The sequence below is a fragment of the Osmerus mordax genome, chromosome 26 (assembly GCF_038355195.1).
Source record: "Osmerus mordax isolate fOsmMor3 chromosome 26, fOsmMor3.pri, whole genome shotgun sequence".
NCBI classification, from domain to species: Eukaryota; Metazoa; Chordata; class Actinopteri; order Osmeriformes; family Osmeridae; genus Osmerus; species Osmerus mordax.
The window spans coordinates 5,839,750-5,855,802 of record NC_090075.1 but is presented as its reverse complement, the minus strand read 5'-3'; the positions used below and the strand labels follow the sequence as shown (position 1 = coordinate 5,855,802).

General features: G+C 43.4%; 2 protein-coding genes across 7 annotated transcripts in view; one reads left to right on the top strand and one right to left on the bottom strand.

The window, feature by feature from the left end:
* Positions 1–16,053, top strand: part of exoc1 (exocyst complex component 1) — a 44,282-nt gene that overhangs the window by 19,745 nt on the left and 8,484 nt on the right. For 3 of the 6 annotated variants that reach the window (XM_067230030.1, XM_067230029.1, XM_067230025.1), the window contains exons 1-3: positions 14,602–14,764; positions 15,279–15,410; positions 15,609–15,739. In XM_067230030.1, coding sequence (XP_067086131.1) covers positions 15,287–15,410; positions 15,609–15,739 — 255 coding nt within the window. In that variant the 5' untranslated portion in view covers positions 14,602–14,764; positions 15,279–15,286. Of the gene's footprint in view, positions 1–14,601; positions 14,765–15,253; positions 15,411–15,608; positions 15,740–16,053 lie in introns of those variants that run through there. The other 3 variants (XM_067230026.1, XM_067230027.1, XM_067230028.1) reach the window with 3 other exon arrangements.
* nmu (neuromedin U) lies at positions 2,197–6,718 on the bottom strand. The gene is made up of 6 exons (XM_067229460.1): positions 6,571–6,718; positions 5,380–5,550; positions 3,855–4,060; positions 2,926–2,979; positions 2,785–2,835; positions 2,197–2,345 (listed from the first exon to the last, which is right to left on the bottom strand). The coding sequence occupies exons 1-5, from the start codon at positions 6,716–6,718 to the stop codon at positions 2,800–2,802; spliced, it is 615 nt and encodes a 204-aa protein (XP_067085561.1). The 3' UTR covers positions 2,197–2,345; positions 2,785–2,799.

Genomic DNA, 16,053 nt, shown 5'->3' with positions numbered 1-16,053 from the left:
GTCAAATACCCTTAATCATCGGATTGGCAACGTTTCAGTTGTAGCCTACAATAAAATTCATAATTGATTTTTAAAATCTGTGTGAATTAAATTTGTCGTCTTATGCAAAGGGAGGATATAATTGTTTGTATATTATACTCGAGGATATTAGGAATCTAGGCTACGATCTTTGAAGTATTCAGCACAGTATTCTCGTTATACAAATGATCTAAATGTTTGGCCTGCATACGTCGCTCACTCCATTGGATGGATGCCAATTGGGTCAAATGCGCTGGCCAACCAACCTTCAAGAAGCGTGCTGCGCGCGCTGAGAACGCTTGTATGACATTTTATACACCCAATCACTGGCTTGTGCGTGTGCACGCGGAGTCAATGTGCAGCCAATCGGCTCCAAGTCTACACATTCATTAGCTTAGCATGTCAAGTTCCTGAAACCATGTATTTTGTGTTGAAACAGGTTTGTAAAAAAGAAACGAAAATGGTAAACATGCTTGGTCTCATTAACTTGCATTCGTATATTTCCACCACAGTTGTCGGGCCATTTCACGGATCGCTCCGCAGTGCTGTAAGGATGTACTTTGCTTACACTATTGTAGCCTTGAAATGTAATGCAGCGTTGCGGTTTAATTTGTTATCAGAATTGACCTTTGGCTGTAAATCATGAAGACTTGCACCTATCAGTACAAAGTCAAGAATCGCGTTTACAACTGTGTTGTTGAGCAGTTAGGCTTGGCGTTGATTAACAGTCGCCTTATCAAAGTACTAAGTAAATAACATTCTACTGTTTTACAGTCAAGAAACTCCCAGACTGGACTCAATATTTCAGTGGTAACAAGAATAGTCAAAACATATTAATACTGTAGGGTATAAACTTTTTATTTTCATTACATTAAATACCTTGAAAGAAAGGATATTTTTGTTTCATTTAAAACGTTTGGATGAAGGTGATGTGGCATATGTGTCATGTATAATCCAGACATTCCGATAAAGCACATGATTGATTCTTTTTTTGTTTTGATTTTGTTTAACATGTTGATTTACTTGATGAGGGAAATCAATTACAAGTAATTATTTCCAGGACTACGGTGCCATCTATTGTTTATAGCAGGTACTGCAGACAGCCTGCCGTCTCAGTCACTTCGTCACTGCTGTGCCAACCTACAATCCACGGTTTCAGAACACCGGTGTGCCTCAAGCACCGTATAATTTTTGGAAGCTCGATGCTTAAATTAGTTTATAATACATGTCTAAAAAGTGTATGATCATGTGTTTTTGCATGATCCTTCCCTGTACTCTTCTCATCACAAATCTTGGCGTTTTTGAAAATATTATATATATACTGCAGCTAAAATGTCTTCATAGAATTGAAGGCTGCAATGTATAAACAGCATAGCATTATCTTAGTAGACCAAAAGTACTAACACGAGTATTAACTCTGATGCCATTGAAACCACTTGGTAGTGCTGTGGTCTAATATTCAAACGGAATCTCACATTATTGTCACAGTGTTTTGAGGTGGCGGGCTGAAAGATCCAGGGAACGGTCTGCTCTTTCTGGCGAGGTGACACAAGCTTTCTGCTCGGCTTGTTTCTCACCTCCAGACTCAGCCCCTCGCAGGGTGATTTCACACCCAGACCTCCAGCCTGACAACCTGCTATGCAGACGTCCGGGCGCGGCATCCAAGGTGTGAAGCCAGACCCTCTGGCTTCTAGAAGCAGAACACCCCGCACTACAACTCAGAACTCAACTGTTTCTCCTGCTGGGTCATTGTAAGTTTCCTTGTGGATCAGTTATTTTACAGTACAAGGAGGATTCAATTACTAATCTTATTCATTTATAATAATAGACGATCAGGGTATGAAAATAAGATTTTATTCGTTTTTAATTTTATATGCTAAGGCTTCTTGTTTCTGGTTGTTTGAAATAAAAAATACAGGCTACTACTGGATCAGGTCTGTCCTCTGGCTGGATGGATTGGCCAGCGGCGTGCATCGGTGGTGAACGATGAGAGGGAAACGTCCGCATAGCGTTATCATCATCATCATTACCATCATCATTATCATCATCATTATCATCATCGTCATTACGAGTATAAAAGGCTGAAAGGCAAACCACGAGGAGCAAACCGTGCTCCAAAAAACCATACGACAACAAAAGTAATTATATCACAATGCTTTAATTCAAAATACACTATCATAACGGCACATTTGGACAAACGATGAGAAACTTTATTAGGATTCTTTGTTTACATTCAACATCACTATACAGGGGCCGTGAGTGGGTGTCGTTCTCCCTAGGACAGGGGGGGTCTGATCCTCTCCATACAGCAGCTCAACCAGCAGACACTGAGGGACACATTACAGACTCAGCTCCATGAAACTCAAGCACTGAAACCATCTACATTTACATTTAGTCATTTAGCAGACGCTCTTATCCAGAGTGACTTACAGTAAGTACAGGGACATTCTCCCCGAGGCAAGTAGGGTGAAGTGCCTTGCCCGAGGACAGAACGTCATTTGGCACGGCCGGGAATCGAACTGGCAACCTTCAGATTACTAGCCCGCTTCCCTAACCGCTCAGCCACCTGACTCCCTATTAACATCTAATATCTGTAATAGCCTTTCTCAAATCTGGTCCTCAGGACAAACTGTCCTGCGTGTTTTAGATGTTTTCCTCTTTGGACACACCTGATTTAGATGAGTATTGAAGAGAGAAACACTTAAAACAAGCAGGGCAGGGGGAACCAGGATTGGGAAAGGTTTATTTTATAGGCTAAAGTGATACCTTGATACTTTTTCTTTATTCATATTCTAGAGATCTTCTTCCATTTCGTGGCTGTAAAACAAGAGAGGAATGTTATTTTCCTGGTGGTGTGGTCTCGTCACTCAGTTTAGAGGTTGAAGAGTGGTTCAGAGATCTGCCTACCCGGTACAGGAAGTAGCCTCTGCTCTGGATGCCAGCCGGGCCCTTCAGGTCCTCCTGCACACACACACACACACACTGTCAGGACAGGAAGTCAGGTTCAGTACAGGAAGTCGGATCAGAACTGGAAGTCAAGGACAGACAGCCAAGAAACCAGGAAAGAGCTCCCTCCTTCCTTCCTTCTTTCCTTCTTTCCTTCCTTCCTCCTTCCTTCCAACAGCGTCTCCATCTTCTCGTAGAACGTGTTCCCACTATGGGCACTTCTAACCCCAAAGCGGCAGCTTCCTAGTCCAACACACAGCGTTTCTGCGTCACTTTTCCACATTTTCTCGGATGTTTCCGCTGCTTCTACTACGCGAATGTCAGACAGCGAGAAGTTCACCACTTAGCCACACCAATTTTAGACGATAATTGCCCTAAGTAAGGAAAGGAACAGCTAATGCAGGCCAAGCTGGTACAGAGAGAGGGAACTGCAGCCTGCAGAGTAAAACACTCTCGCATGTTAAATATGACATGTTTGTAATAACACGCGTCCTTGTGTACGCATGTCGAGGTAGACCACTCTCACTCAGAAGCTGCCATAACAAAACAAGCGGTTGTTGTTGTCTTTTAAATTTGATGTTTCTTTATTATTGTGTTTGGTTTTATTGTATTTTCTGTTTAGTTGCATGATGAGTGTTCAGGGGATCCTAAAGGGACTTTCCAGTAGAGCGGGCGTTCCATCTTTTTGATGTCATCTGCCTCGTCTCTCCGGAGTTAAACTGATCGGAGCCCAGGCATCATCCGAAGACATTGATCATCAGGTGACCAGTAAATTGTCAACCAATCCCATTACAAGGCATGTAGTGAATCAGAGTGGTCGTTTTAATGTAGCTTTGTCCAGGAGAGGTTGGAAGTGAAGCATGGATGTGTGACACACGGAGGGTACATACGTGCAGTCTGATTCCTTTCCCTCGCCGTTTATCAAGCTGAGGAACCAGTTGCAGCAGAGGGTGCAACATTAGGGGCTGACGCATCCACACACCAACATGGAGAAACATGAGAACCATGAACAGCCACCTCTTGACACGGGGCCGGGGCGTGCAGAGAGGACTCTCAGGTAAAAGCTTGTTCACACACCCACACCCACAGGCACGTACTGGAAAGCACACACACGCACACTCACTCACGCACACATGTACATCCAGTTTAAAAATCCTTAGTGAGTCCTCAGTGCAGTCCTGTGTTCATTTGCAGACTGTGCATCAAACAGTGTTTCCAGAAACAGTGGCACAAAACACGGCAATAACATCACAGATAATGTAGGCCATGCAGGAACACAGAGGGAGGAAGCAGGAACACAGAGGCAGGAAGCAGGAACACAGAGTCAGGAACACAGAGGGAGGAAGCAGGAACACAGAGGCAGGAAGCAGGAACACAGAGTCAGGAACACAGAGGGAGGAAGCAGGAACACAGAGGCAGGAAGCAGGAACACAGAGTCAGGAACACAGAGGGAGGAAGCAGGAACACAGAGGCAGGAAGCAGGAACACAGAGGCAGCGCTAAAGAGGGGCATGGAACATAAGTCTTATCATAGCTGTCCGAGTGGTTTAGACAGTGGAGCCCTGTAATGGTAGTAAAGTAAGTACTGACCCTTTTACTGGTGTCACGGGTTTTCAACTCCTATAAACAGGAAGAAATCAAATGCTGAGTACACACTATCTAAATACTGTTTACTGTCAAATGAATGTTAATGAATCACGAGAAACTACAATGTGTACGCAGGTGAAAAAATATATTACACTTACAAATTACAGTTACAATAGTAAACTTAAAAAGTATAAGTTCAAACATACTTTCACACATTAAAGTTGTCAGTAAGTACGTGAGTAGACAAATCAGTACATTTCAAGGACACTTCCAATTGTGCAATACAATACAATGAAAATATATTAAGCTCTCATTTAATACATTTAAATTGGGTTTAAGTATACTCTTTTTTCGTTATATGAGATAAAAGGATGTCTGGTCGTTGTGTTTACCTTGGACTTCTGAACTAGCATCAGGATACATACTTCTCCAAGCAGGTCTGACGGCTTCAGCAGAGAGATTTAAGGAGATTATCCAACAAAAACAAACCTTGTCACAACCAGCCAATTTTCATCTCATTTCAACATGTCATCTTTATGACATTTATTTCAGGTGATTAAGTATCGAATTACTCCATAAAAATACATTGAATGAAAATGAGATTATGTAAAAAGTGTAATAAGACAGCGCTGTCACTAGAGACTTAATTACACTGAGCAGTAAAGCCTGAAGAGCGTTCAGCTCTTTATTACATCCTCACTCACCCGAAATGGCAGGTCTGCAGAGAGGTAGGCTGAGCACACCTCATCCACCTGGGGGGGGGGGGAGATGTGTCATCATAAAGCCAGATGTAGTGACAGACAGAAAGAAAAAGAAATAAAGAAAGAACAAAAAAGAGAAAAAAAGAGAAAGATAGGGGAAAAGGATGAAAGGTAGAGAGACAGAAAGAATGAAAGAGAGAAGAGAAAAAGATAGAAAGAGAGAGAGAAAGAGGAGGGTCTAACCTGACTGAGAAGCTGGTCCTGGTCTATTGTTGCTCGTGGCAGCACTACTGGAGCACCTTCACCAGTCAGCAGGAAGACAGACAGGTAGGAAGACAGGCAGTCAGGCAGGCAGACACGTAGTCAGACAGACAGACAGACAGACAGACAGACATATAGACAGGTGAGGAAGCAGGCAGACAGACATTCAGTCAAGCAGGCAGACAGGTATTAAGACAGGCAGACAGAGAGGCAGATAAACAGGTGGGCAGATTTGTCATATGATCTTGTAGCAGAACATCAACATAATTACAACATCATGTTTGGAATTATTTACCAGAGGGTATGCATTGGCAGGAATCTCAAATCATATGTAGGCTATTTGTCGTTTTAGTGTCAATTTTACAAGTAATAATATGCCAGTAGTACCATATAGGCTAGCACACGTACTGACAACTGTTAATTTTCCCGTTTCGTGATTTTTTTTTTTTCATCTGAATTGTATTGGTCTTATGGTCGTATAAAGCCATCAGTTCAAAGTTTCAAAAACAGACATTTCAATCTGTCCTTTAAAGTTTCTTGTTTCAGACTTTTCTCAAACTAAATCAATTTGATTAGATAACGTTAATTACAAACATTTTTCATCAAGGTGCTATTAAACATGAAGGAAATGTTCATATCTTCCTAAATACAGACAATAATCATAAGGTTTTCCATGGTTTAAAATCAAGCAGTTAAAATGTATTAATGCGTGACCACCTGTAGAGACATCATTTTCGTCGATCAATTACGGCTATTTTAGTTTAAGTTGCCGTACCTTTCTTTGCCTTACTTTAGGCTATAGATATGAATCAATCTAGTTTTATTGTAATGTATGCTGTGCTTCATACTGTCCAAGGCGTGGTTTAATGCCCTATCTCCCATTTGAAAAAAAAAAGTTTTAAACGTTAAAAAAAATAATATCTTGACTAAAACACAACCAATTTAATTGCACGGGTTCAGCACATAAGGTCAAAAGTCGTACAAAGCAACACAACTCCTCGAAACAAAGTAAGTAATTTTAAAGTGTCACTACATGTACAAACATTATAAGAGCTTACTAGTGCAGACGGGGATTGCTGAGATGAGTAGAACGGCAAGGGTGATGCTGACGGTGCTGAGCGGGCTCATCGCGCTACTGTGGAGGTTGGTCACTTTGCTCGCGTTGCCGCTCTGAGAAACTCTGGTTTGGCACTGGGAGGTCTTCATCGTTACGCACTTCTGTTCTCTGCTATTCTCTGCTATCTCGTAGCCTGTCGGGTTAGTAGTCGTTCTGGTGGGCTTAATCCTCCCCCTAGGACCATTATAAGGCTGGAGTGGAGGTCACACGCTCGATGAATCAGTGACACTCCGTGGCGTCATTCTGGGCTTGTTCCACGGTGCTATATTGTTTGCGTTACATTAATTCACAGCAATTTTACAACTTTATATGACTCAGTCAGGCATAATCAATTACATGGGCAAAATCAAATAAGGCTCCCTCAACCCCAAGATACCTGTCCTGTGCTGGTTAAGGATAAATGTGCAAAAGGATACTGGATGGAAAATGAGCCAATGCGGTTGAGGATGTTCTAGAACTCTACAGCCATGATAGAAGGATGTTCTAGAACTCTATATTCATGATCCAGTATGTTTCTGAACTTGACACCCATGATAGCAGGATGTACTGTATACCAAGGCCGTAGCCATGGAGTCAACATTGGGGGGGACTAATTAAATTTGTTATGATAATTGTGGTTGCTTGTCGTAGCGTAGCACATTTATATTTTTATTTTTATATCAATATATTGGGGGGGTCCCCCCCCCAATATATATTATGATTACGGCCTTGCTGTATATTGTCTTCTCTCAGTGAATCATGTTTCAATAAGATATGATCACAAGATCACATGCCACAATAAAACCAGAGAGCTGCAGAAACTAAACATACACAAACACATACATTTAGTCATTTAGCAGACGCTCTTATCCAGATACATACACACACATGCACAGACACATTCATGCACACTCACACACACAGGCACAGACAGAGTCTGTCAGCTCCCATTCACTCCCACTACGGGTCTCATGCATGTTTTAAACATACAGTATCTTTAGATTGTTTCGATGTTTCGATTATTGCAATTCCCTTTATGATAGTCTCCCCCAGTCCTCTCTCCCCTGTCTTCAGATGGTGCAGAATCCTGCTGCCAGAATTTTATCATTCACTAGAAAATGTGATCACATTTCCCCAGTCTTGGCCTCTTTGCACTGGCTTCCTGTCCAGTATAGAATACATGTTATTGTTTGTTTTTAAAGCTCTTAATGGACAGGACCCTTTGTATATCTCAGACCTCATACAACTACACACACCCATTAGGTCACTGAAGTCTGCGGACAACTATTTTTATACAATCCTCAGTCACGCTGCATACGTACATGTGATAAAGCCTTTGCAGTTGCTGGTCCTAGGCTGCGGAATCAACTTCCCCTCTCTATCAGGCAGGCTCCTTCATTGTCTGTTTTTAAATCCAAACTTAAAACACACTTATATGCACTAGCGTTTCCCACTACCTCTTGAGTTGTAATGTTACTTATTTTACTGTTATTGACCGTTTGTATTTTGTTTTTATTCTGTATTTTATGGTGTTTTTTTGTGCTTTTGTTCAGCACCTTTGGTCAGCCTTGCTGTGTTAGAGTGCGCTTTATAAATAAAATGTACTTACTTACTTACTTACTTTACTATCTTGAGCAAAGATGACGGCAGGCTCATCAAGTTGAACAATATTGTCTGAAGAAAGCTATGAGAAAGTAAGAACATTCACATTCCAACCTGAAATAACAAGATTAAACACGGGTCAAGACAAACCGAACTGAGACAAACATTACGAATGACGACAAAAGCGCAGCAGGACACATTATGGGGGAAGGAACATTTTAAAACGTGTCTGAAGTGATATGATTGGGCAGGGTTATCAAGGGTCACCAGGTCCTGGAGCTGAGTTCATCTGAAAGGTTGAAGCTGGTGTGTAGAGGGGGAGAAGGAGGCTGGTGCTCCTCCAGGAAAGAGCCTTTCTTATTTCATACTGTGTTCTACCATAGCTGGACTGTGAGCTGGACAGCCCATAGACCCTGCAGGCCTCACAGCTAGACCCTGCAGGCCTCACCGCTAGACCCTGCAGGCCTCACAGCTAGACCCTGCAGGCCTCACAGCTAGACCCTGCAGGCTCATCACAGTCCGTAGAGCCTGTGTACCAGGTTTCCATCACCAACCATGCTGTCCGTGAGCGGTCTGACTGTGACAGTGTGACTAACACATGCAATGTTCTACTATCTTACTTGTGACAACCTGCATTTGTCGTGCACCTTGGGGATCTTCGCCTTGACGGTAATGGATACAGCATTGTCACATCCATAACACAGTGAGGATATGGTGACACGATCTCTGAGGAAAATGGGGGAGAGACTGCAAATGTGGACTGCGTCAAGAGACATGGCACAAAGACATTTCAGCACAGACGTCACATTATGGTGAATTGTGGTATGCTGTACGTATGAATTCAGTGTGTAAATGGTGTATATTATTGTGGAATACATAACAGTGATGTCAGTCTGTCCGCATGCCACATGCTTGGTTAATGGTGAGTACCTTCCTAAGTACCCTTCTTCACTGCATGCGTATTCCTCGCTGTGTATTTCATTTTTTATTTCTAAATTCGAGTGCATTTGACCTCAGGTTTCAAAACATCCGCAGACTTTATTTTTTTCAATCCTTAAAAATGGACAAAAGGTGAGAAAAGCTCAACTTTTGGGTGCGTAGGCATGCGTGAGGCCTATCAGCACGCAGATGTTTCACAGCAAGGCCGTAGCAATGGAGTCAACATTGGGGGGGACGAAATATTTTTTTTATGATAATTTCGGACAGCTTGCGTGGTTGCCTTTCGTAGCGTAGCCCATTTATATTTGTATTTATATTTTTAGATCAAAATATTGGGGGGGGGGGGGGGGACATTTTGACCAGATTTGAATATTGGGGGGGATGTGTGTCCCCCAATATATATTGCAGATTACAGCCTTGTTTCACAGCTCCGCACGGTAGTCTGTCGGTGTGCGTCACAAACCATCAGAGAAAGCCCACCCAGTGCAAACAGGTCCGTGGAGATACTCTGTAGTGAGAACCGGATGTATGAGTGTGTACTCAGTGCGTACTCCTTGCCTGCCTGCATACTCATGTGACCCTGAGAAGATTTACATTTACATTTACATTTAGTCATTTAGCAGACGCTCTTATCCAGAGCGACTTACAGTAAGTACAGGGACATTCCCCCGAGGCAAGTAGGGTGAAGTGCCTTGCCCAAGGACACAACGTCAGTTGGCATGACCGGGAATCGAACTGGCAACCTTCGGATTACTAACCCGACTCCCTCACCGCTCAGCCAACTGACTCAGCACGCAGATGCTGATACAACAGTAGCAGGGAAAGCAGAAGACTGCTGCTTGCAAGACTCTTAAGAACCACACAACGGATGCTGTGACCCTGGCGATGACATTGCTGTGACCCTGCTACCAAGGCGTGGACCAGAAGTTCTGTGATGAACGACCTCCTGTCAATGCTTCCTCTCATCACTCCCCTCCTAAATTAATCTCTCTCTCTGTCCCTCTACCTTTCTCTGTGTCTCTCTCTCTCTGTCCCTCTACCTTTCTCTGTGTCTCTCTCTCTCTCCCTTATTCTCACTCTCTCATTCTCACTCCCTTTTTCTACCTCCCTCTCTCCCTTTCTCTACTCTCTCTCTACTTTAATTCCATTTAATTCTTACAGCTTTATTTCAATGACTGTTCGAATTTAACAATGTCGCTAATGCAGTCCACAGCAAAATCAACCTCGCTTTAGTGTATGTTTGTGGGCATCTCTGCTCCACGTTCAAAATGTTGGACATACTTTTTAATTTATTTAACTTTTTAACGTTTTGTCATCATATGGGACGCAAACAGATATTTAGTTTTTTCAAATCTTACTCGTAAAAACTCATACAGTGTCGAAATGTCACGACATTTCAGAGTTGATGATTGTGTTGCAATTTAAATTGGGGGTAGGGAGGGTTTAGAGTGGCATTTGCATGCCCAGTCCTAATTGGCTTGTTTGAGATGAGTCCCAATGGGATAGACAGTTCGTTACTGTCTCTGGTGTATCATGAAAGCTAATTAAGGCAAGCACGTTGACCTTAACTACACTAGGCTAAGCTTCAAACTGGAGCGCCAGGCAAGGTTGCAGTACAGTGATTAGACACACTGTAAAATATATGACCAGTTTACTCACCTCTTGTTTACCTAAAACATTTGATGAAAAGATACAAAACAGTAATCACTGACAGGTTTTTCCCGTTCCAAAGGAACGTCATTAACCTTATCAATATGATAAAAGAGTGTGACTACAACTCCAAATTGGACAAATGAGGGAAATCAAGGATTGTGCACCAGCTGTATGAGGCTCGTGCACCAGAGCCCTGAGAGGATGTGTAATTATCCTGTCTTCTGTTTCCTCAGTGGAAAAGCCCCTCCTTATGAAGTGTTAATGTTGATGTTCAACAACAGTAATTGAGCCGTCATTGTCTCCTCGTTGCTGGGGAGGGCTTTGAGCCCCACAATATCCAGTGTGACTTTCACAGAGGGTGATAGACTCTCTGTTGTTTAACCTTTCTTCATTAATCCTACTTGATATGCTAAGGACATGGGTCTTATTAGACAGGAATATCCCTACCGTCCGAAAACCGTCTGGGTCACCCAGCAAGGACACCTGCTCTCCCTCCCATTTACAAAAACCCTCATGTTTAAGATGTCTGCTAACAGATTGCTGTTCTGGTTTCCTGCTCATTCATCGTTCTATTGCACATCACAGATTCATAAGGGGCACTGTAAAATTGTAACAGGAGAAAGCATATTGTTTTACTTGATGAAGAAGCTAGTGGCTGAGATTTCTTTGCTCTTTCCATGGTGTCCCACCCCCAGTTCACTCTTCCCCCTAGAGCTGTCTGTCTGTGTAGGTACACCTGTCTGTCTGCTGTGCAGGTAGAGCTGTCTGCTGTGTAGGGCTGTCTGTTGTGTCGAGCTGTCTGTCTGCTGTGCAGGTAGAGCTGTCTGTATGCTGTGTAGGTAGAGCTGTCTGCTGTGTAGAGCTGTCTGTCTGCTGTGGGGATAGAGCTGTATGTCTGCTGTGGGGATAGAGCTGTATGTCTGCTGTGGGGATAGAGCTGTCTGCTGTGTAGGTAGAGCTGTCTGTATGCTTTATAGGTAGAGCTGTCTGCTGTGTAGAGCTGTCTGTCTGTTGTTTGTCTCTCTGCGCTGTCTGCCACACATATTGAAACAAATAAAAGCATTCACCATGAGGGTAGTGAATTCGGGCTACTGAATCCTAACTTTTACTTTGTAACTCGTTTTGATAATGTGCTGATGGAATAATTTAAAATTTGAAAAAGTAACACATTGAAAATCTTCCCCTCATATACGTAGCTGCTGCAGTGTGGAAAAGGGATTCGTATAATCAACCAAATTTTCCCTAATCGCCCGTGGAGTCCATGAGCGCCAGCTCTAATAGCAACGGCTTTCATATTTCCTGTGTAATTTGTTTTTTTTGCTTCGTTAATTGCTTATCATCATCTTTTCTACAGTGTTGCAAATGGAAGCTACATTTGTAGTAAATTTACACCCATCATTTTCAGCTTACAATTACAAGTACACCATACTACTTACACACCACGATTACAAACTCACACACACACACTACAACTGAAAAGCTCTGTTCAACACGCTTCTTGACAACATTGCCACTCCTGTCATGTTGACTTGTGTTTGCGAGATCCAGCATGTTTTTGTTGAAGTGTAGTTTCGTGGTTAAGACCAAGGACCACCCTTGTGGCTCAGAGTCGTGAAGATTGAAGCACATAGTGAAGTTGAATTGAAGCACCCAGTTAAACAACTGCTATTACCCCTCCTGGTTGTTGTGGCTCTCAGGATGTTTCCTATTAGCGGCAGGTCACGGCATTGTTCACATGCACAACTCTGCCGTCTGGGTAACGAGCTGGCCGGCCCATCAGGGGAATCCTGGCCACCTCCACACCGTAGGGGGGCAAAGGTCACGCCCAAAGGACCCTTGAAGTGAAAATTGAGTTCAGGGAGCACAATCCTCCGTTGCTCACTATGGATGTGATACTGTGTACCTTTGTGGCTTCAAAACTAGACTTCAGAGTCCAAATAAACAATGCATGAGCACTCCTAAAGCAGCTGCTGTGTTATGACTCACAGTGTGTACAAACACACAGATGACCAGAAAGGGAAGCCATCACAGTCTCCCGTTACTCCTACATGGTCTTTATCCTCACATCACAAACACACATGGTTAGAACACAGCTCCAATTCAGTAAGACAGTTAAGCATATTTAAGGGCCACGCCAAATGTCAACCTGATAGCAACAGGCAAAATATTTATATTTGGAAAACCTTTCTGATCGTAATCGCAAATAGAAAAGATGTCACTGCTTTCATTCACTGTGAATGTCAAAGCAGATTAAGCAGACAACGTTGTTTTCCCAGGATGCTTCCGCGCGAAAAGCCTTTTAGTTTGCAAGTCACATCTGCACGTCAGCAGCTATGCGGTGAGGGAGTCCCCCCCTCACGCCACAGATTCACTCCCAGGAACTTCCCGCTCCCTGAGGTGTTCTGCAGTCCCCAGTGCGGAGCTCAACCTCAGTACCTCACACGTGGAAACCCAACCCAAGGTGGACAAGCCAGGAAGGTCTTCACACATGCCGATGCTGCGTTCTCACTTTCCTCAAGGCTTGCGGTGTACTGCATTGATTGTGATCTAAGCAGCTAGAGGTTATTGTTTTTGTGTCAACACTTTGCCATAGCGGGCCTACGTAGGCATTGACATCTTCCCTTGACATTCTTAAAATATATAAATATGTGGACAGTGAGATAAAATACCAAAACAACAGGACCAGTCTGCGAAACATGACCGCTGTGGCACGGAGGGAACATGCGTCGATGACAGCTAATAGCTGAGGAAGTGTGTGGGCTGTGAGCATGCACATTAAAAAGGCTACATTTTCCATGAACACCAAGAGGCAAAGCACCAATTCCAGGAAAGGGTATTTGTGGGTTTGGCTTACAAACAGACCTATTGTGCCTTTGGAGAAAAAACAAAATGTAATATTATATGCCACGTTTTCAATGTCATATTGCGGCAGGAACTCAGGCCTGCTGTGGTCTGTGTCAACGTTTCAGGCTGTAAACAGCACCCCCTGCTGGCATTGGCAGCATTGGAAATGCTGTGTTGTTCTCTGAGGACAGCTAAGGGTACAAGTGAAGATAAATGCTGTTTTATTCCTTGTGTTTTGGGTTCTTCTGCTGAGATGCATTACAAGGCGTTGTAGGGTGTACAACAAACTGGTGGTGACATGCTTCTGTTACTATTACAAGGAATTGTAATATAGCACTTCCACCAGAGCTTCTGCCTTGCACTGACCTGATCAGCCTTAATTAAACGGACATAAAGAGACACTAGAGAGAGAGAGAGAGACAGAGAGAGAGAGAGAGAGAGAGAGAGAGAGAGAGAGAGAGAGAGAGAGAGAGAGAGAGAGAGAGAGAGAGAGAGAGAGGTGAAAGAACGAAAAAACGAGTCCTGTGGGCGAACTAATAGTGCATGGCTTCCATGGTCTCCCAGCGGTCGACAGCACAGTCCTGATGCCCCCTGCCGTCCTAGCCTGTGCCCAGCCTCAACCGAGGCAATGAGTTGTGTAATTTCCTTGCGGAGTAACTGGGCTGTGAACGTGAGAAGTGTGCCCTGTTCGTGGCTCTGGAAAGGTTGCTCGACACTTTAAAGAATGCCACGGGCACTCTGCACCATCTCAAGAGATAGAAAAACAGTAATAAACTGCAGCGACGTTATTCATGTTCCTTTATGTGGGGATGTTAATGTTACTCCTGGGACGCCCGATAAAGTCAGAAAGGGAACTGAGATTGTCATTGGCTGCGGCGCAAATAAATAAATAAATCAGCGATCACATGACAGGTCCGTCATATGCGGAAACAAACCTTAACGAGCGGAAACAGGAAGCTGAGGGGAAGGGCAGGGCAGAGATGAGGGACTGTTTACCAATCTAATAAATTTTATTTTCCTACTGTGAAGAAGACGTAACGTCTTTACATGGGAACAAACAGCAGATGAAAGCAGACCTTCCACTCTGATTTACGTTCTCTATTCGTGAGTAATTTCATGTAAGTATAGTGCATAAAACTGAGCAAGTCTCGTTAGGTTGGAATCTAGCTCGCTACAGTAGCAGACTAGTAGTGCCATTCCGTAGGATGAAATTAGAGCTAGGCTACTCCGATTGAAGCCATTTGCGTTTGGAGGTCTGACATTCTGAAGTGCGAAAGATGTGCTACTCTTCCAGCACGTTATAGCACTTAGCAGCTTGATAAAATAACCATTGGTCGATGTATAGCTATCCGGCTAGCTAACGAGCTTGATAACACGTTTGGGAGCGGGTATACTAGTCTGCTTATCAACAGTCTTGACCTAAGTAGCTAGGAACCAGTCAATTATAGGAAAGAACAGCTTTGGCCGTTAGTGGGTTAGCTAGAGCTTTGATAAATGTTTCCGCTGAGGTCTAGCAAAAACAGCCTCAAGGTTTCACACAATTCATAACCACCGGTCATGTTTATGGTAGTTAACTGACAGTGATGTGCCGTTATGGCGGCGTTAAGTGCGTCTTGTGTTTGCATGATTCAGGAACCACAATGACAGCCATCAAGCACGCTCTCCAGAGGGACATCTTCACGCCCAATGATGAGCGGCTCCTCAGCATCGTCAATGTCTGCAAGGCGGGGAAGAAGAAGAAGAACTGCTTCCTGTGTGCAACAGGTGTGCCTCTGCGACCACCTAAACAGTTGAATTCCCATCAAATCCAGAGTAATTAGATAATTTCCTGGAGGAGTACACGTGTGCCGTCAACTTTTACTGCTCATGGGTTTAAATAACGGGAACGCTACAGTTCACGGTAAATGCGTATTTTTTTCCCTTCAACTGTTTTAAATGATGGTTTTGATTTTTGTGCGGCAGTGACGACAGAGAGGCCTGTTCAAGTGAAGGTTGTGAAAGTGAAGAAGTCAGACAAAGGAGACTTTTACAAGCGCCAGATGGCCTGGGAGCTGAGAGACCTGACAGAGGTGGACGCCAAAGATTCCAGCAAGGTCAGCTTCTAGAACCAATATAAGATGTATTGAACTTAGGTCAAAGGTCAACTTCCCTTCCTGTTGACTTAACCACCATGCTAGAATAAGTGCAGGCCTGGGATCAATATATGTAAGATGAGCCAGGTCTGTTGATGACCCAGGAGCTTTTTAGTATTTTGAGGAAGTTATTTGCTCATGGACACCGACATAGGGTCCGTTTTGGCTCACTGAATGCATTATTGTGGTCTTCATAGTGGATTGTCATCGTGTATAATGTCACTAGACAAAATACATTTTTCATGTCAAATTGTGTGAGAAGACTCCAACAAGGA